Source organism: Hyperoodon ampullatus (assembly GCF_949752795.1).
Source record: "Hyperoodon ampullatus genome assembly, chromosome: 12".
NCBI classification, from domain to species: Eukaryota; Metazoa; Chordata; class Mammalia; order Artiodactyla; family Ziphiidae; genus Hyperoodon; species Hyperoodon ampullatus.
The window spans coordinates 40,343,437-40,363,966 of record NC_136925.1 but is presented as its reverse complement, the minus strand read 5'-3'; the positions used below and the strand labels follow the sequence as shown (position 1 = coordinate 40,363,966).

The 20,530-nt window shown below is 39.4% G+C and overlaps 1 protein-coding gene across 1 annotated transcript in view; it reads right to left on the bottom strand.

The window, feature by feature from the left end:
- Positions 1–20,530, bottom strand: part of FIG4 (FIG4 phosphoinositide 5-phosphatase) — a gene marked incomplete at its 5' end in the record, with an annotated part of 131,229 nt that overhangs the window by 35,654 nt on the left and 75,045 nt on the right. The window contains 6 exons of the mRNA XM_079716333.1: positions 3,702–3,788; positions 5,860–5,942; positions 6,953–7,148; positions 8,927–9,010; positions 11,588–11,735; positions 13,704–13,762. Coding sequence (XP_079572459.1) covers positions 3,702–3,788; positions 5,860–5,942; positions 6,953–7,148; positions 8,927–9,010; positions 11,588–11,735; positions 13,704–13,762 — 657 coding nt within the window. The remainder of the gene's footprint in view (positions 1–3,701; positions 3,789–5,859; positions 5,943–6,952; positions 7,149–8,926; positions 9,011–11,587; positions 11,736–13,703; positions 13,763–20,530) is intronic.

The window sequence follows — 20,530 nt, the reverse complement described above, 5'->3', positions numbered from 1 at the left end:
AGAACTAAAAGGTGTTCAAGGATGGCTGAGGTGGGCTTCTAGGGATGCTCCTGGGGCCCCATGCAGGCTCTGATGGTAATGGGAGGGGTGGGGGGTGAGAGTCAGTACATGTCAACAAACATTTACTGAGCGCTCAATTTAGGTACTGTTCAGGAGGCAGCAGGGAACACAAAGCTGGGCTGCCCTCTAAGAACCTACAACTTACTAGGATGACAGTAACTCTAAATAGCAGTAGCACCGTTCTCATGATGGCTTAAACAACCTCCACATCATGGTATGAGTCAAGCAAAGTATACTTGCCCAGGAAGCATGTCTACATTTGGGACAATATGCTGGGTACCAGGAAAAGAGTAAAGGTATATTCTCTTTAAATATTAAAAACAATTTTCAAGCTCAATGGGGCTGAAACATTATGTCTGCATACAGAGCTGCCTACAAACCAGATCATGTCAGAAGATCAAAATGAGGGTTGTTCACACTAATAACCCAGTATTTTTACCACTGTGGGTATAAGAGCAGCTGGTAACACCAGGCATTTATAGCTTAGTGATGGACAGCCAGCTCGTCTGGGTTTGAATCCTGGTTCCTCCACTTGCTAGCTGTTTGACCTTGGGAAAGTTACATAACTTCTCTGTGCTTCAGTTTCCCCATCTGTAAAATGAAGATGATAGTTAAGACCTAGTTCCTAGAGTTACTGTGAGAATTGAGTTAATACAAATTAAGGTACATAGCATAGTGCCCATCACACACTGCTCAGGAAATGTTGGCTGATGTCATTTCTCCCTAATCACCACCCATACACTTAGGGAGTGGCATGAGTCGAAGGGAGGGTCACACACAGAATACAGCTATGAGTGTTTGGGCTGCCAGTGCAGACGTTGACTAGTTTGGGGTTTAACATCCGCTTCTAGGAAATGTCCTGCAAGAGCCTGGGTGACCGTGCCCAGCTCCCCATGCAGGTTTCCGCACCTCTGCTTCAGGAGCCCCTAATCCACTGGCTCCTTGCCTATTGTTTACTGTCAGTATATTTTACATTGGTTGTTGTATACCTCATATTTAGAAAAGGAATTGGTTTGCCTCATAATTTCAAGAAAAACTGGTAAGATTATGAATTGTCCAGAGATGAGTCGATACATATGTATATAAACTTAAAATAAACTTACTATCAATATATTTTAAAAAATACCAGAACCCAAAACATAATAAGATGAGAATTTCCAGGATCTCATATAAATCTAATTTCTCTTGGTTTTGGCATAGCTTTAGAAATTTAAAATTGAATAGCTGACATTTTAAGAACCTAGTTACAGTTTCAATTTAAAGCACGCGTGCACACACACCAAAAAACAACTCTCTCGGGCAGTTGCCATGACAACATAATGCAGAGCCTACCAAGCTCTTTGTTATCCTGCTGAAGATGCTGCACCAAGACACACTTATGTTCGATTCTTTACTAATTAAGTGGAAAAGGTTAAAAAAAAAATCCTAGATTCACATGGTTTTCATCTGTGCTAAGACTCAGAAAAGCAAACACTGTTTTAAGAAAAGGAATTTAAAAGTAACTTAACAGCAAGACTAATTACAGATCAAAGTAGACACAGTGTTGAAGGAAATGCGGGAACATGTTTTCCTTTTATTTTGTAATGCTATATTCACTTCATCACCTGCTCCTCCTGAGTTGTGCCATACTATTTTAATGGAAGAATCATTTGAATAATACAATTTGGTTAACAGAGTCTCTTACTTTACTAACACATTGAAATACTTTCCTTCTTTGGCCACATATTTATCAGTTCATTTGGGAGCTCATACTTCCATATGCTAATTAGACCTACGAAAGAAAAACTGTCTCTAAGTTAACAGGAGTTCATATGTTTTTGTTTTTTTTTGCGGTACGCGGGCCTCTCACTGTTGTGGCCTCTCCCGTTGCGGAGCACAGGCTCCGGACGCGCAGGCTCAGCGGCCATGGCTCACGGGCCCAGCCGCTCCGCGGCATGTGGGATCTTCCCGGACCGGGGCACGAACCCATGTCCCCTGCATCGGCAGGCGGACTCTCAACCACTGCGCCACCACGGAAGCCCATTCATATGTTTTTTAAAAAAGAGGAAAAAAAATAGTGAAGGGGAGAGAAAGAAGGGATAAATAGCCCTTTTGGAGGCTGTGATAAAACAGTCTTGGCTTCCCTCCCCTTCTCTGATTAGCCATCTCTGTCTCTCTCTCCTCAGCATTAAACTCAGATCCCCTCAAGACTCAGCTGTAGACCTTTTCTCACTCTGTTATTCTCTTTTCCTAAGTGGTGTCATCTTTAACCAGAGGCTTTAATTATCACCAACATGCATTCACATTCCCAGAGGCTCTTTTCTGAGTTCCAGATCAGTTGATTCAACTGCCTCCTAACCATGGCCACTTTGATCCCCCTTGAAAGGCAAACGGGTTCCTCCTACAGTGCTCCTTACCTTGATAAATGGCACCTGTCCATGGTCCTAACACAGGTCCAAATAGGTATTCAATACCATTTGCTAAATGAATGAATGAATCAAACCTGTTGTTTCCAAAAAAACTAATGGCCATCCTTGGTAAGGCCTTTTCCCCATATCCAACTATTTCACTATCCAGTCTATTTCACTTTTTAATATTTCCTGGATTCATCCCATTTCCAAAATCCTCCCAGCCACTGTTCTCTAAGGCACCAGTCTTTGCCTGGATCACTATAGTAGCCTCTTAACAATTAGGAACATGCAGATGTAGTACATGGAGAAGTCAGGTAGTCAGTATCTATCAAATAATTTATTAAACAAACTGATAAAGTTGTACCAAGAAAAGGGAAGAGAACATTTACTAAATGTCAACTCTGTGCCAGACACTGATCTAGATGCCTTGCATATCCTACCTCATTTAATCACCACAGTGACCCCTTTTTATAGAAGAAACTCAGCTGAGCATATGGCATCAGGAGCCACTCCTGGTCACAACCTTTGCTTTGTTTGGTCCCAACAAGCAGAGAACAATGATAAATATGAAGAAGAAGGGGTCAATGGTGATGATCACAACGTATTGAGGACGTATTCCAGACACTGATCTCAGCACTTTGTATGCATGATTTCATTTCAGCCTCACCATCCTCCTATGAAGCAGGTGCTACCATTAACCCATTTTGCAGATAAGTAAACTGAGCCCTACAGGACTTAAATTACTTGCTCAAGGTAAAAAAAAAAAAGAAGTGGCAGAGTGTTAAGTCAGGATATGAAACTAGTTCTATTTATTTAAGAATTTACTAAACTCCAAGTTATTCACTAAACAGCAAGTTAATAGAACTGGTGAAGATATAGAGCTAGAAAAGACAAACCACTCCTGCCCTCAAGGGTCTTGCACTGAATTTGAGGAGCCTGTCTCCAGGGTCAGAGCTGTTTTTTCATCCCACTGCTATCCACTGGAGAGCAGAGTTTCTAGAGGAAAACCCCCACCAACTCCAGTCCCACCTCCAAAGGGTGCATTTCAAGCACAGGCAAGGCTCCCAACCTTTTCCCCATCCCCAGAGCTACCCAGTTTTCCTCGGATACGGTATTACACCAGGAGGAGACGCTTTAGTGCTTATATTAATTTGGGGACAAGACAATGTCTTTCTCATAAAGTCTTTAAAAAAAGCACCCTGAATGGCATGAATACAATTTTTTTTTTACAAGGTCTAATCTAGTACTTACAATTTTATAACTCCATCTGGGCACCTGGAACAGAACTGCTGGCTGCTCTTGTCTTGTTTATGTTGACTCTGCCCCAGCTGCACAAATCTACAAATTGTAACAGATACAAAGCTAAAGAACTACCTGCCACAAATTCAGTAGATCGCACAAAATGATATGGGCCTTCAAACGACACTTATATGCTTACGTCAGAAAAGCACACAAGAGTACCCTATGTGACACAAGACTCGATTTATAAATGACTGCCTGATGTTAGAGTGGGTTTATGAGAAGAGGAGGAGGAATGGGTTAAAATGTAAGTCGTAACCATGGACATAGGAATGAAACAAAACGTGTGCTTCGTTGCATCCTGTTTACTCAAACGTGATACAGAACTTGAGCCAAAATGTTCCTGAAGCCAGGGAGATGATCTTGTAAGGCCTCGCACATCTAAGGGTGACAGCAGCAGGAAGCATGGGGCAACATGAGGCAGTGGCCGGGACGGGGATGTCTGCAGTGAGACAAACAACAAGGAAACGCCAGATCGGGCTAGGGATCCATCTGCTGGAGCAAGGATGCTGCTAAGCACCCAGGGCATGGAGTTGGTTTCCTCAGGACCACAGGAATCCCCAGGTATCCCCAGCGCTCAGAAGAGTACTTTCATCTGAGCTGGAGGGGACTGAGGAGACCACCTGCTGAGCACCACTGCCCCCCCATCCCCCTCAGAGGAGCCTCCAATGACACTAATCCAGACTTGCAGCTAAGGCCAAAGGGACTCGCCCCAGGCCAGCTCGGCAAGGTAAGAGGATGCCTGGCAATGGGCCACTGACATTTCTCAAGTGTACCCTTCTGAAGTGTGGCCTGTGCTACATGCACCCATCTTCCCCTCAGGGATGCAGTTTGTAGTTTTTATGAGCTTTTTTTAAAAGTCAGGAAAAGTGCCGAAGAAACTACCAATTATTAAATCAGTACAGCACTATGAAAAACTTTTAGATTACTCTTATCCAAACTTTTATCTTCAGCAAGTGAAGAGCCTTGACATGTACACTTATGCTCTCTGCAATAAAGTCATATTACTCAGTCATTAACCCCAGATAAATCATTCTTCCAGATCATGTTGCTTATGAAGGCCCACTTCAACTAACTACTAAAGAGTTGAGCTACAGAGTGTGACAGCTGTATGAATGTCACTGCGTGTCTGTGTATCCAGGAGTGAGGAGGGTGTGGCTGAGTTCTGAATGACTCAATTGGCTTCCAGTAAGACAGTGATGCACAGTCATACCAGTGCTTCTGTAGTCAAGAAATGCTGTACATTTTTATATTTCATATATTCTACAGCAGATCTTACTAGTTTGAAGCAGAGAGCTGAAAATATCCAGTTCAATGGATTCTGCAAAACAAACACCCTCCTTAAAAAAGACCTGGAGGTTAGTGCTCATGTATATTAGTTTACATAAGCCAAACTTAGATGAAGTGGGTCCATGTTCACTTGCAATAATTAAGTCGTCTTAATGCATACATTAGGTTGAGGGGGCGTTTACAGTGGCCTTGTCAGCGTTTTAAGGATTTCTAGCTGAGGAGTTCTTTTGAGAATCTGATAACTATGAATCTTTGCAAGTGCACACAGACACACAAAATTATATACGTGATTTCAGGGAATACCTTTTGGTAGATCGCCTCCTTTTAGCTACGTCTTCCTAATAAAGGTCGATAACATTCTGAATTGGTGCCCCTACATCACTGCTTCCTTCTCCCTCCTCAGCCTCCACTCCCACCAGCAGCTCTCCACCCCAACCCCGAGCCGAAGGGAATACAAGGTCCTCAACTGTCTGTATCCCAAGTTCATTTTGTAAGAAGGTACTTGATCTTGAGGATTTGTTAATGCAGGAATGCAGAGATGTATATGAACTTCAGTTTGCAGCTTATGGGCAGTGAAAATACATGTAAGCATCATAAATTTTTATCACTGAGGGGCCCTGAGAGTCTCAGGCAGTAAGTAGGCCTTTTAACTCCAAATATAAATTGTTTCAGAATTTGACCTAAATGCTACTCTTTTATTCCAAGTGGAATTCACTTCCTTCTGTATTGTTGACTATTTTCAATTTTTAAACGTTACACTAGATATAAGGTATTGTATTACATTTGCATTTGTCCTTAATCTCTCATGCAAATACTTTACCTTAAATAAATGGAGAGATCTTCTTCTGAGAGGCCATCTGAGAGGTTGATTCCATACACCTCTTTCATGGGCTGGACCACATTCTAGGGTCAAAAGAAAAGGGAACCAGGAAGAAGTTTTAGACATCTAGAATATTAATAATTTCCAAAGATGAAGAAAATGAACCTGTGAATTTTCCCACAAAGGCAATCACAATGTTTCTTCAACCTGGTTCACTAAATTTCTCAGTTAATGGTTTTTAAAAATCTGACTTCATTTTCACTAAAATAGTTTATTTTAGGGTAAAAAACTGTTAGGTAATTACTAATTGCTTTTGTATAGTGCAGAAGTTGGCAAACATTTTCTGTAAAGGGCCAGACAGTAAATATTTTAGGTTCTTTGGGTCATACTGTCTCTGCCATAACTACTCAACTCTGTTACTGTTATAGGGCAAGAGCAGCCATAGACAATATATAAACAAATAGGTATGGCTGTAAATAGGCACAGCTGGTTGTAAATAAAACTTTATTTACAAAAACAGGCAGCAGGATGTTTTGGCCAATAGGTTGTAGTTTGCCAACCCCAAGCCATGGCAACGTGTCTAGCTTTAATGACTTTTGGCCATTTCTAGAAAGCAAATTTCCCAAAAGCTAAATTTGGTTCTTCTGTGGTTTACTTGCCTTTTGTTTCCCCTCAATATATTGGTAATGTCGAATTGACCAGGATGAACTTCCCACTGGGGTTATGCAAAGATTGTGAGGCCTAGATCCAAACCCTGCATTCCAACAATGTGCTGAGCAAGGGAATAAACGGATGGGCTACTGTACCAAAGTAATAAGTGGATGGGCTGCTCAAAGAGGGACAGGATTCTCTTAAGAATTCTGGAGTGACAAGAAATTTACTGTTACACATGGAAGCACAAACACCAGTTTCAGAAACCATTTTCAGTAATGTCTTTGTCAAATGTATTCATCTCTGCAGTGCCTGCAACACTGTGCATTAGAAAGGTGTGAGTGAGGTAATGTGACTTTTTCTTGCTCTCAGCCTTTTAACTGAAAGCGGGAATTTGGAGATGAGCCTCATGCCGGACTGCACACTCTCCTCGGCCCCTGACCTCCGTCACTTTGGCACTGTCGCCCGTGTCAGTCATCTTCACTGGCGTGGAGCGCTGGGACACGGAGCCCTCCTCCTCCCGGTCGGTCCCGGAGTCGTCCTCAGAGCTGCTGGACACGGCCTCCTCGCTGGGCGGCGGTGGGGCACTGGCGGCCGTTTTCCGCTGTAACACAGCTTCTTCTCTGTTGCTCTTGTTTCTTTAAAGAGATGAATACGGATGTGAACCATCTGTAAACCGAACCCTCAACGCTTACTGTGTATCTCTCAGTCCCAAAGCCTTAGTCCTGGTGAAGCATAAGAAAATGACCATGAGAAGCCAGCTTCTGGATTCAAGTTGTGCTAAAGGGAAAAGTTTAATATTTTATCATGTAGGTGCTGACCTTATATGAATTTAAGTTTTGTTATAAATTCAGAAATAAACAAGTATGTGCTTGTAGTGTGCAGAAAAGTCTTTTCACCGCTTGGCTACTGTGTCTTCCTTTGGTAAGTGAAATCAGTATTTTCAAAATTTATAATACCATAATAGAAGACTATTATGTTTGAGATATTAGTAAAATTACCTATAATTTGTAGAAGCTTCAAGAAAGGGTCGATAGCCAAATCCATGTAGTATATTTCTGTCCCTCCTATGAATTTTTAGCAATCACAGTGGCAGCTGATTACTTGTACCAAAGTAATGAGCAACTGATGAACATAAACTAAGATTTTAAATTGTTTTATTACTAAATAACTGTATTTTCTGAACATTCCTTCTATTAATAGGGAGTAGATGGGGGGAAAAACATAGAAAAAGCCCCCACTTATTTACTTGTATTTTAGTGCCAAATTTGAGAGTACTAAGAATATTGTTTTAATTCAGAAAACATTTTATGGTAATATTTTTGGCTTTTATGAAAAATATTTAATATATTTAATATTTCACTCTTACTTTAAAAAATTTTCTGCAAGGGACTTAAAATACCATAATATTCTGCATTTTCTAGGAAAGAAACATGCAATACTATCTAACCATGGGTTAGATATTACAGAAAATAAATTCATTTCTAACTTTCTGCAACTAAGAATTAAAGTTGATACTTTTCAGTACTATACACTAATATAGTTGATCATTTATGTATTTGTCCCAGGAACTCCTTAAATTCTAAATGTCCTGAAGATGTTAACCTTCTTTTAAATTCCTCTTAGCATCTGGTCCAGGGCTTAACATGCAGCTATTTAAGGCCACATATTTAAGCCACATAAATGGTGTATCTGGAAAACAGTAATATATATCTCATTGTATAAATCACACGTAGCTAGAATCCAATTAGGCCCCTGTACACACTCCCAAATACAATTAGGACTCAGAATCTACAGGCTGGCCAGGGTTTCTGGCCAGGGCCTAGGAGAAATCTTATCACTGGGATTATTCAGGTCAGTGGCAGTAACAGAGATTCTTAACGCTAGAACACATTTCACTCCAGTCTCAAAAGCATAAAGACTGTAAACATGGTTTGTTCTCTTCCTCATATTATTGCATATAATAACAGTCATCCCCAAAACAATGTTACAGTAATACACAGAAAATCTATTAAGTCCTCTGAGCATTTGCTTTAATGTTGCCTCAGGATGCCAACGAAAATAAATACAACTAATATAAATTTTTACCTAAGCATTTTATGTTGTGGGAAACAGAGGATGCTGAGTTATTAAAGGACATACATAATATCTGCTACCTGCCTTTATGCCATCTGTGAAACTCCTGATTTAAAACAGTAAATGCGTCATGTTGCTGGAATTCCCATGAATTATACTTTCAGTGTCTAACACTTTTTAATGATCCCAGTGCTATAAAAAAGCTACCTGTATAGATGCAGTGAATGGACTGCTCCAAACTATGTGACTTGAAGTTATTAGTTTTTGGTGGAAATTATATTGTAAGCGCTATATTATTTTACATGAATCTTTAAAATGTCATTCTATATGCAAATCTTACCCCAATACTGATTTTCCAGTTTCATCTGGCTTACGCACTGTAAACGGACTTGGATCAATGCCAAAAGTCTTAGGCATGAAGTCACTGAAGAAAAGGGAAAAAAATTCCATGTGAATCACTGTCCATCCAGATGACTGTCCACTTCCATCTCAATTCACATTCTTACACGATTCCTTCTTAGCCCTAGGAGGTATATATATTCTAAGCCAAATAATCAGGGGAGTTTAGGTAATCTGGGCCATAAAACCCCATGAACTAATGGTACTCAGTAACTTCAATGTTAGCAGTCCTCACTGTGAGTTTTCTCTGATTAAGAGACCCAATAGTTTTGAATTTAAGATTTTGTTTACTGGAGGAGAGTTGGTATCTGAATTACTGCTAAGATGCATACCCTCTGGTTGTATATCACGAATTCGTTTTCGGGTAAAATTAAACTCATAAAACCAATGGCAAGACACTTAGCTGCTCAGTTTTATGGACAATGTTTTTATAACACAATACCACCTAAGGAGGTGGACATAATGATCAAAAACGCAGTGGTATGAATTGAAGTATCAACACCTACCTCATTAGGCTGGGGTTAATTCATTAAAACACTGTTGGAACACTTTAAATAGAAACTGTTAATTTACCACTTACTAAGATAAGCTGAAGCTACTTCCTCATGATACAGGGCCTACCTTATTATTACCACTGAAGCCAGACCAAACCCTATATTAGATGCCAAAAAGGCAACAGTTGCATGATTTATGCAGATAAGACTCATAACTTCTGGCAAGGATACTGCTCCAAGTGTGTGATTCAATATTACATTTTTTGAAGGAAAAGAAAGTAATATTGAATCTGACTCAAAATGCCTACTTAACAGTTTGAAAATGTTGTTTTCAAAATGCAAGTGGTTTAATTTTTCTTTCTTTCTTTTTGAACATACACAGTCCATCTTCATTATTTGTGGATGCCATATTTGAGAATCTGCTTACTCACTAAAATTTATTTGTTACCCCAAAGGCAACACTCAGAGCTTTTGTGATCACTCGCAGACAAGCGCATGTGCAGAGCAGTGAAAAATTAGAGTAACCCAACGCTCACATTCCCAACCGGGGGAGAACAAGGTGACCCTCTGCCTTCTTGCTTTAGCTCTCATACTGAAAACAAGTGTCCTTTTCACAGTCTATTTAGTGCCATGTTTTTCACATTTTTGTGCTTTTTGGAGATTTCACTGTCTACAATGGCCCCCAAGCATAGTGTGGAAGTTGCCTGGTGTTTCTAAGCAGAAGAAAGTTGTATGTTATAGAGAAAATACATGAGTTAGAGAAGCTTCATTCAGGCATGAGTTATAGTGCTGTTGGCTGTGAGATCAATGTTAATGAATTGACAATATATATTATACAAGGTATCTTTAACAGAAGCATACAAAATAAGATTACGTATTGATTGGTTGAGGAAAATGTTATGACCAGATGTTTTCAGGAAACTAACCCTGTATTTCTCCGAAGAGCAATGGTTCAGTGTCCTCTAACTCAGTGTTTGTAGGAACTTTACAGAGCGTAACTGCTGCCAATAAATAAAATCGATTGTATATCTGTACATACACATATACGTAATATCATTCACCCTTTGCTGAGCTGAAAAATTCTGGAAAATGCCAATAACATTACAGTTACAACTGCTAAACTTTAACAAGTGTAACTGAAAATCAAGCAAGTGAAAATTCCAAACTTTCTATCTGAAACTGAAGCAAAATGTAAAGTGATTTCTAGGAAACAAACCATGGAATATGTTTCTACATGTACCATGTTAAGTTTAGGCATACATATATCACATTTGAAGTAAATGAAAAATACAAAATGTAAATACAAAAATGTAAACTTTAGTATAAAACATAGTGATCAAAAACGGATTTTCTTTGCCTAATTTTTTTAATCTAGTACCATCATCTTCCTAAAAGGCTCCGCCAAACTCAAAAAGAGACAGAAAAATGAAGTATGTTCAAAGGTGGAGAGATGTCTACAAACAATGTCATATGAGTTATGAAAGAAAGAAGGATATTTACCCTGAAAAAAATTAATATTGCTTTCTCAAATATCTAGAGGGCTGTCACACAGAAGAGGAACTAGACTTGTCCTGTGCCTAATAAAAATAGTAATATAATAAGAGTCACCATTTATTAGTAACCCACCTGTGTCAGGTACTACATTAGGCACTTGGTGCATGTGTTTCTGTGTGATACACACCCCTCTCTATATGAAGAAACAGACTCACATAAGTTGGATAATTTTCTCAAGGTCACACAGGTAGGCAATGGCTGGTCCAAGATTCACATTCCGGCCTTTCTAATACCAAAGACTATGCTTTTTGTCCACTAATTTATGCTGGCTCTCAATTTCTAAGTTCAACTTAAAAAGCTGAGTTTATTCCAAATGACAAATTAGGACCGAAGGGAGGCAGATTTCAACTTATCTAAGACAAGAATTTAACTCCACTTGTCTAACTGTAGGACAGCCTCCTGAGTAGCGGGCTCCCAATCGCAGGAGGAATTCAGAGGCTGGAAAACCACCTGCTAGCAGGCTAACAGATTCCGAGTAAAGTAAGATATAGCTGTACAAACTAGGAAAACTATAGCTCCCCAATTCTTCCAGTTTCAGAGAACTCACAACATACCGCGCTGAACTCGTCATAGCCAAGCAAAAGGTGTCATCAAAGCTACTCAGCTCGTATGGTCGAAAAAATTCGTTGTGGATGTCAATCTCCTCTTCGTATTTGTGAAACTTCTTCACTATCAGCTTCTTTAAGTTCGCAGCACAGATAACTGAGAGAGATACTGCCTGTTACTCTTAAAGCCTTTAGATTACATCTCTCAAATGTTTCTGTAATATCAACTGTGTTCACAGAGAGAGCACTGAACAAGTTCAGCTCCTGCCTCTGGCACTTTCACGCTTGGAAGAGGAACAAGATATGTGCACAGAATGTATACTGCAAAGCTGAGCATGACAAGCTCTAAGGAAGTGGGGACCTCTGGAAGCTGGGGTAGGAGTGGGGAATTATTTTAGAAATCAAATTATTCAGTTCTTTAAATTCCTTTTTGCTCTTAAATAAATACCCTCTGCCTTCTAGATAAAAATTATGCAATTTCACTAAATTTTCCTTTATATTTCAAATCCTATTTATGGGCAATATTAGGCTGTTGAAGTCCCATCCTTTTTCCCAGAACAACCAAATCTTAGCAATATGAGTTATGATTTTGCCCAGAATTTCAAGGTAACAAATACTTTTTAAAAGTTAATTAATAATTTATTAAGAACCAAAAGTCATTTGCAACCTTTTTTACTTTATGGCCTTCACCACCCAAAGTTGGGATGGTCAACCATGACTAGATGGAGTCCTCAACTGGAATGTTCCAGATTGGCAATAGATCTTAATATCCTTTCACAACTGGGAAAACTGGCTTGCCTGTGGTCAGGGGAATCAGTAACAGAATCAAGAATAAACTCTATTGCAAACTAGTCAATTATTTATTTGGAAACAAATTATATTTTAATATAAAAATTTTCCTGCCTTTCAGACAAATTGAAAATTTAAACTTCAGTGACTAAAATGTACTTTTACACACACATCTGTACTTTTTTTCACTGCTTAGATATAGGAAAAGTTTTTATTTCTCCTTGTGAATGGGTCTTCACTTCCTCCCCATTTCCCCCAAATATCTAGACATACATCAAGTACTAATTTTAAATGATGAACTAACATATTATATCCACTAAACTGTTGAGGGACATACCTAATAACTGTAAGATACAATATAACGTATCAGGCTACTTAGATAAAAGTATAACACAATCTCTGCCCTTAAAAACTGATTCACTTTGTTATAAAGCAGAAACTAACACACCATTGTAAAGCAATTATACTCCAATAAAGATGTAAAAAAAAAAAATTAGCACTAGAACTTCCCAACTATAAATGCTTGCGATTTGGGGAGGCAATTCAAAATTTTGATTAATTCATTAATTAATTCTATTTACTGTTTTCCTCCTGAAAGATCAGAGGAAATTCTGTGGCCCGGAGTTGTAATCTTGAGCGCGTTCCCTCTGAGTAGTTCACTCCTCTCCTCTGTGAGGCTGGAGGAAGGCTTTAGGAGGAAGATTAGGAGCTCCTCAGAGCATGACAGTGATGAATGGTACACAGAGCGCATGTAAGGAACTCCAAATGCAGTTGGTGGCTCCTCTGTCGAGTATACAACCTCCAAAATGATCTTTATATTAAATTTCTACCTTTTGAACAAATTTACCTTTTGGTAAAAATGTTTCTGTACTAGCTTTGAATTCTGATTGAAAGTAAAATGCTATGCCTCTGATGGAAAAAAAAAAAAAAAAGCTAAGATGTTGTACCCCAATGTTCACTGCAGCACTATTTACAATAGCCAGGACATGGAAGCAATCTAAATGTCCATCAACAGAGGAATGGATAAAGAAGATGTGGTACATATATACGATGGAATATTACTCAGCCATAAAAAAAAGAACAAATGCCATTTGCAGCAACATGGATGGACCTAGAGACTGTCATACTGAATGAAATAAGTCAGACACAGAAAGACAAATATGATATCACTTATATGTGGAATTAGAAAAAAAGGTACACATGAACTTATTTACAAAACAGAAGTAGAGTCACAGATGTAGAAAAGAAACTTATGGTTACCAGGGGAGTAGTGGGGAGGGATAAATTGGGAGATTAGGACTGACATATATCACTACTATATATAAAATAGACTTACCTTCATCATAAGGCAGTGGTAAATGTTTTATTACCTCTGGCGTCCACCAGTAAGTATAACTATTAAAAAAAAAAAAAGGGATAAGATGGCCCAAATGTAAATGTAGATTTTCTACAATTCACTGGATAAAAGGGTGTATGGTCTAGAGTAAGATGCTTTTAAAAACATGGCTGTGAAGCTTTTGGCACAGTAGGTCTTCAACATGTTCACTCCTTTCCCAACCCCTTCTTGTTTCAACTACATCATAGATCTACAAAACTGTGATGTTACCTACTTTTAGCTAAAAATGATTCGGGTATACTAAGCCAGACTCTATGAGCTGCTGTTTACTGTGCCTACTTTATTACCCTGCCACCCGGTGAGCAGCGGGACTGTGACCCAAGTCCTACAAGTAGGATTCTCCTGCGTGTAGTTACCTGAGAGTTAGATTACTTTTTCTACTCTGCTCTATGTGTCTGGGTCTGTGTATATGGTTAAACAGTTCAGCAAAATCATTAAGTACATGGATAAGCCTAAAGAACAAATTTCCTTAAAAAATAGTACAGCCCCTGTTAATCTTTAACTATAAACATTCACTACTTGATTAGAGAGGCCAGTCAGAGTAAGGCTGGGAATTTCAATCATCTGGATTTCTGCTAGAAAACTCAGAGAATCTGAAAGAATCCTGAACTGCCTTTTCTCTGAACACTGAATTCTAAATCAAATTCCGATGAAATGGATATTTACGAGGAAAATGCTATATCAAAGTTAATGAGAGCTAGGAAGGGGAATGATGTAAAATGGGATATCAAATTTAAAAAAAAACAGATTTTCAAAAGGTTCAGAAAAAAGAGCCTACAGCCAAAAATGCTAAAAGATCGTTTAAAATAAATGAAAGGCTTTCTAAAAATAAAATGTTAACATTACGACCTTGAATAACTCCAATTATGATGAATGGGGAGTATTTAAAGGAAATAGGCAACGTAGAGAACTCTCCTAGAGATGGCAAGCAGATACATGACCAAGGATGACCAACAAAAGAACCGGGGAGCCTAGTGAACTGTGGGGGTAGGGTGGGTAGTACTATGATAACAGGAAAGACTCCTAAAGTTTTGCTTGAGACTGAAGTTATGCTTTAGAGCAGTGCTTCTCAAAATCAGTGTACACACAAAAATCACTTGGAGATCCTGTGAAAAGGCAGATTCTGATTCAGCAGATGGGGCCTGAGATTCTGCATTTATGACAAGCTCCCAGTGATGCCAAAGGGGCTGGTCCTTAGACTACTTTTTGAATAGCAAGGCTTTAAAAGCATGAAAAGAACAGAAAAGGGATAAGTCTGTTGCTTACAGAGAATTCAGTCTTTCAACATTTATTAAGCACCTACTGTGTATCAAATACTGCTCTATGCGTTAGAAATGCCATGTTGAAAATAATGACAGAGAGTGTAGAGCTACTTAGTTCCAGTATTGTTTCCATCTTCACCAGGCATAGTAAGTTTCATGCTGGAAAGAGAAATACACAAGGTAAGAGGGAACTGTGCACAGCCCAAGAGGTAGAAGGAAGCAGCAGAACATCCCTAAGAGCACTCAAGTGTCCTGGTACAGTTGAGATCAATAATCTTTTAAGGAACAGTGAAGAAGAGAACTGACAATGGGAATGGGCAAATGCAGTCTTGATGTTCAAACGTGAGAGGGTGAAAGATTCCAAAAACTGTAGAGCAATAAGTGTGATGTCAGTGCAGGCAAGATAACGAAACAAATACTTACTAGAGACGTACTGTGAGTAACCTAAAAAGATGACCAGTGGCTTCTATGAATCCACATATATTCACAAAAACAAGCCACACCAGGCTACTCAGACTATCAGATCAGGGGAATGAAAAAGGGGTGTGTGTGTGTGTGTGTGTGTGTGTGTGTGTGTGTGTGTGTGTGTGTGTGTGTGTGTGTGTGTGTGTGTGTGTGTGTGTGTGTGTGTGTGTGTATTCGCACGTGAGCAAGAGAAGGTATCTGCTTGCGTTAAGTAATTTCTAAAAAATGGTGCACACGATGAGCTTACTTAGGAAAAAGAAGTAAACATTATAAAGAAGGTGTTTTAACTCAGAATGTACCATGTGGAGAAAAAGAATTAAGAGGATCATCTTAATTAGTGCTTTTTTTTTAGTATCAGTGCTTTGAGACCAGGCCATAAATTTTTTTTTAATATGACTAAACTGTATCTCCTTAAGCAAGATAAAGCAACTTAACAATATTTTTTAAAAAGTCTAACTCTGGGGCCTCCCTGGTGGCGCAGTGGTTGAGAGTCCGCCTGCCGATGCAGGGGATACGGGTTCGTGTCCCGGTCTGGGAGGATCCCATATGCCGCGGAGCGGCTGGGCCCGTGAGCCATGGCCGCTGAGCCTGCGCATCCGGAGCCTGTGCTCCGCAACGGGAGAGGCCACAACAGTGAGAGGCCCGCGTACCGCAAAAAAAAAAAAAAAAAAAAAAAAAAAAAAAAAAAAAAAAAAAAAAGTCTAACTCTGGGACTTCCCTGGCGGCCCAGCGGTTAAGACTCCACGCTTCCAGTGCAGGGGGCACAGGTTCAATCCCTGGTCAGGGAACTAAGATCTTGCATACTGCGCAGTGAGGCATAAACAAACAAACAAATAAATAATAAAGGTCCAACTCTTCTGAGTGGGTCTCAAGCAAAGAAGCCCAAAGAAATACCTGCCCTGGGGAAGCTGGGCTGAGATGGATGGACGAGGAGGGCATCTAAGAGGACTGAGCCCAGAACTGGGGGACCTTCATCACCCGACCCACCAGGCACTTTCACTCAGAGGAAGAGCACCTGCACTGGGACAGAAATCTGCATTGGGGCCAGGTATCAGAGGACAGGAGAGTGCAGGTTGGTGCCACTTCCTTCTTTGCATAAATACCTAGTAAGTCAGCTTCTTTTCTCTTTTTCAGTCCCCAGTATTAAGAGTGTTCAATTCCACTGGCTCACATACAAAGGTTAGGAAGATTTTAAAAGACTCTTTAATTCCCCTAGTAAACTTGAGAGCCCTCTGAAATAATATATATGGACTTGAGCAAAGCAACTGATACATGTGAACAATACAGAGAAATGTGAGCAGGATGACAGGATAGTCAAGTGTTGACAGCATAGTAAGTTACAGCTGTTTAAATGATTCCAACCAAACATCACAAAACAATGTTAAGGTGGAAGGAGTTGTGGTATGGTATCCCACAGGGCTCTGCCATCTACCCTATTCTATTCAAGGACTTACCCTATGTCATCAAGGACTTGTAGGATCAAGATGGCCAGCTGATTAATTCTGAAGAAGCTACAAAACTCGAGGAAAGAGTTAATAAAAAGGATATATATTTACATACTTTTTTTGGAAGCAGGCAAAGCATATACAAGCATGACAAGATGGCATAGATAAGGCGTGGCAGTAGGACATGTTAAAAAGACTTGGGAGCCCCACTGGATAGGAAGCCCAAGGAACTAACATTACAATGGCATTACTGAAAATAGTTAATGTAATCTTACACTTAATGATTAAAAACTAGATTATCCAGGACAAGGGGAATAATGGTACCAATGGTCCCATAACAGCTGGCACAAATCAGACCAAACTCTGACTACTATTGGACCCAGGTCTGGATACCAGAGTTTAAAAAGAGCACTGACATAGGCTGGAATACAGAAGAGAGCCTTCCGAATGCTAAACAGACTTAGAACTACAGTGTAAGAGAAACAGCTAAGAAAGTGGAGCCATATTTAACCTGGAGAAGAAGAGATTTTGAGAACGTGTGAACTTGTCTTCATCTATTTAAAAGACTATCAAGTGGATGAGGAAATTGTGTTCTCAAGGTCTCAGGGGTTGAACGAAGATTAGTAGGTAAAGGTTATAGAGAAGCAGATATCGGCATGATATGAGGAAGAATTGTGTAAGTGAACTGTCCGAAAACAACTACCTCTCAACAAGACACGCCCCTGTTGACAAACCAGGGCCAGACAAGCATAGTCTGGGAATACACAGAGGGAACTCACATATCAGACAGAGAATTGAGCCAGAAAACCTCCCAACTCTGAGTCAATGAGATAATTAATGCTTAATGTCTAAAAATATCGTGGTGACATTATCAACACTCATTCAATAAATGGCATCTGAGATGATATACGACATATTAACCTATTTCAGAACAAAGCTTCAATCGGTGGTTTTGAACAGATCAATAAACATGGGGTTTTGAGTCACAAAAGTAGTTACCTCAAGAGGATTGGTTTGGACAAACTTTAGGCAGAGCTAGGTTTATTCCCCCTTCCCTTATCATTCAATAAAAATGTTATTTCAGAATAAATCACTGGTAAGCACAGTATAAAATACATGATGGTCACCAAGTTTGGAAACACAAGCGAATACATAATAAAGTGTTCATTGATATTATGTTATAATAAGTGATAAAATAATATTATCTAAGTTTCTAGATTTTATGGCCATCCCATATGATTTTTAATAAATGTTACAACTAGGGAATGTAATCCCTTTAAAAAATAATAACAATACAAACATCTGTTGGACTTACTATATGCTAAGGATTTATATGATCTCATCTGATTCTCAGAAAAACCTACAAATCAGACACCATCATTATCTCTATTTTACTGATGTGGAAACTGAGAACTGGACCAGTTATGTGACTTGCCTCTGGTCACACAGGTATTAACTGCAGGCAGTCTCTCTAGAGCCTGGCTGCTTCAGGACTGTGTTGATTGTGTGTCAGACCCAGTACTAGGTACTTCCCACCCATTTTCTGATTTAATCCTCAAAATGACCTGTGAGGTGTGTATGGTCATCTCCATTTTACAGTTGGGAAAACAAGTTTTCCAGATGTTTAGAAAACAAGTTTTCCAGATGTAACACACTTGCAGGAATTCCAACTCAGCTCTACCCTGACGTCCATGCTCCTGTCTGGTTACTGCCTCTGGCTAAACTGTTCATTCCTTCTGAGAATTATAATACTGATTTAACTGTCATCAAAATAACTGGTAGAGGTGGTGACACTAGGAAGTCCAAAATAAAGCACTGAAATTTATCTGACAGTCTTTATAAGTACTGTGGATGAGGAGTATCAATTGTTGATGCCAAAAAACAATTTTTGGAATTTTGACATTCTAGAGCAAAAAAAAAAAACAAACAAACCAGGAGACCAAGTCAACTGTGAGAGACATAGTATCTACTTTGATAAAAGTTTATTTTCAGTGGGAGACTTTTAGCTGATTCTTGCTGTACCATCTAACCAGCTGAATAATCTCAGTCAAGACACAGCCTCTCTGCACTTCAGTTCCTTTTTTTTTTTTAAATGGGAACGTAACATCAGCTTCCTTTTATTCCCACAAATAAGCGCCAACACCGCCTGCCTCAGTTATGTAACTCAAGGTAAGCAAGTGGTTTTAACTTACGCTTGTAATTTACTAGCTAATTTCAGCAACAGAAAATCGAGTTTTGTTTGTTCCCAAGTTGTATTTTAATAGCTTCAATACTTTAAGTTAATATAAAGTTTTAGAAAGTCAACCATATTTACCCATAGTCAGCTGCATCAACAAAGCTAAAGATAGGTATTTACACTTATCTCTCATCAAATAATTAGCTCCAGATTTTTTGTCAGCAAAAATTCACAGCAATCATTTATTAATCTTAAATGTAGTGGAAAAACCAGCACTGCTGCATTTATAGGGAAAGTAAGCTCAAGTATTAAGCTGGCTATTCCAATAATATATGTACTTAAAAGTACAAAGCTGAGAAACATATAAACTCTGACGTTTCCTTAATATTTTAAATATTCCTGAAGTAACACAGAATTTGGTAACAGCTGTAACATCAGCACTTGCTAATTCACCAGTTGTTTGTGGTCTGTCCACACAGTTAGCCCAGACTGGCAATGACCCCTGTAGTGCTTGAGAGGCATCGCTGCGCAAAATAAGGACTACATCACACCAATCCTGTGAGAGGAAAGCGTTAGGAGCAAACCTGACATCACAGGCCTTTGAGCAGAAGGCACCAGGCTCCAACCTCATATGTGAAAAATGCTGCCCATTATTAGTACATGACTCTTCAATTAAAAATGCTAGAGTCCTCTAATTAAATCCTCACAATGACTTTGTGATGTGTGTCCTGTCATTTACTTTTTGTACATGAGGAAAGTGAGGCTTAGAGAGGTTAAATGACTAGTTCAAGGTCACATCACTGCAGAGACTCCAATTCTACCTGACCCTGAGGCCTGGGCCACAGGGCGTCCTGTCAAAACACCTCAGGGAAACAGTTCATTTCTTTGGGGACTATTACTACCAATTTAACTGTCATCAAAATAACCGATACTGGTGAATGACTCTAGAAAGCTCAGACTGAGCAGTAGGGGTGGTGGGAGTGGTATCTGCCACTAGCGCCACCGCTCTAGTTTCCTGTCCTCCCTAGTGTCACCAAGAGTTCCTTGTGCTTCTTGGAGGAAAGAGCGCTGGAATTCCGAAGTGAGGCTGCTTAGACACCACACTTAAAAACCAAAGACTGACCCCTGAAATGCTGAGTTCTTTATCATTCCACATTTGTGGGAAGCAGTCAAAAATGAGGTTAATGGTTTGCTCGAGTGTAGCTTCAACTTACATTCAATGGTTAAGTTCTGAAACTTTATATCTTATGGAAAATGCCGAACAACTGCATTTGTTAATGATGATTTCCCAAACCTACTATCAGGACATCAACAATACTAAATTCCTCATGGCAAACATGTAGCAAGACTGATTACGTTAGCCTATATGACCACTTCTCAAAAAGAAAACTATCTCACATTCACAATAACATCAAATCT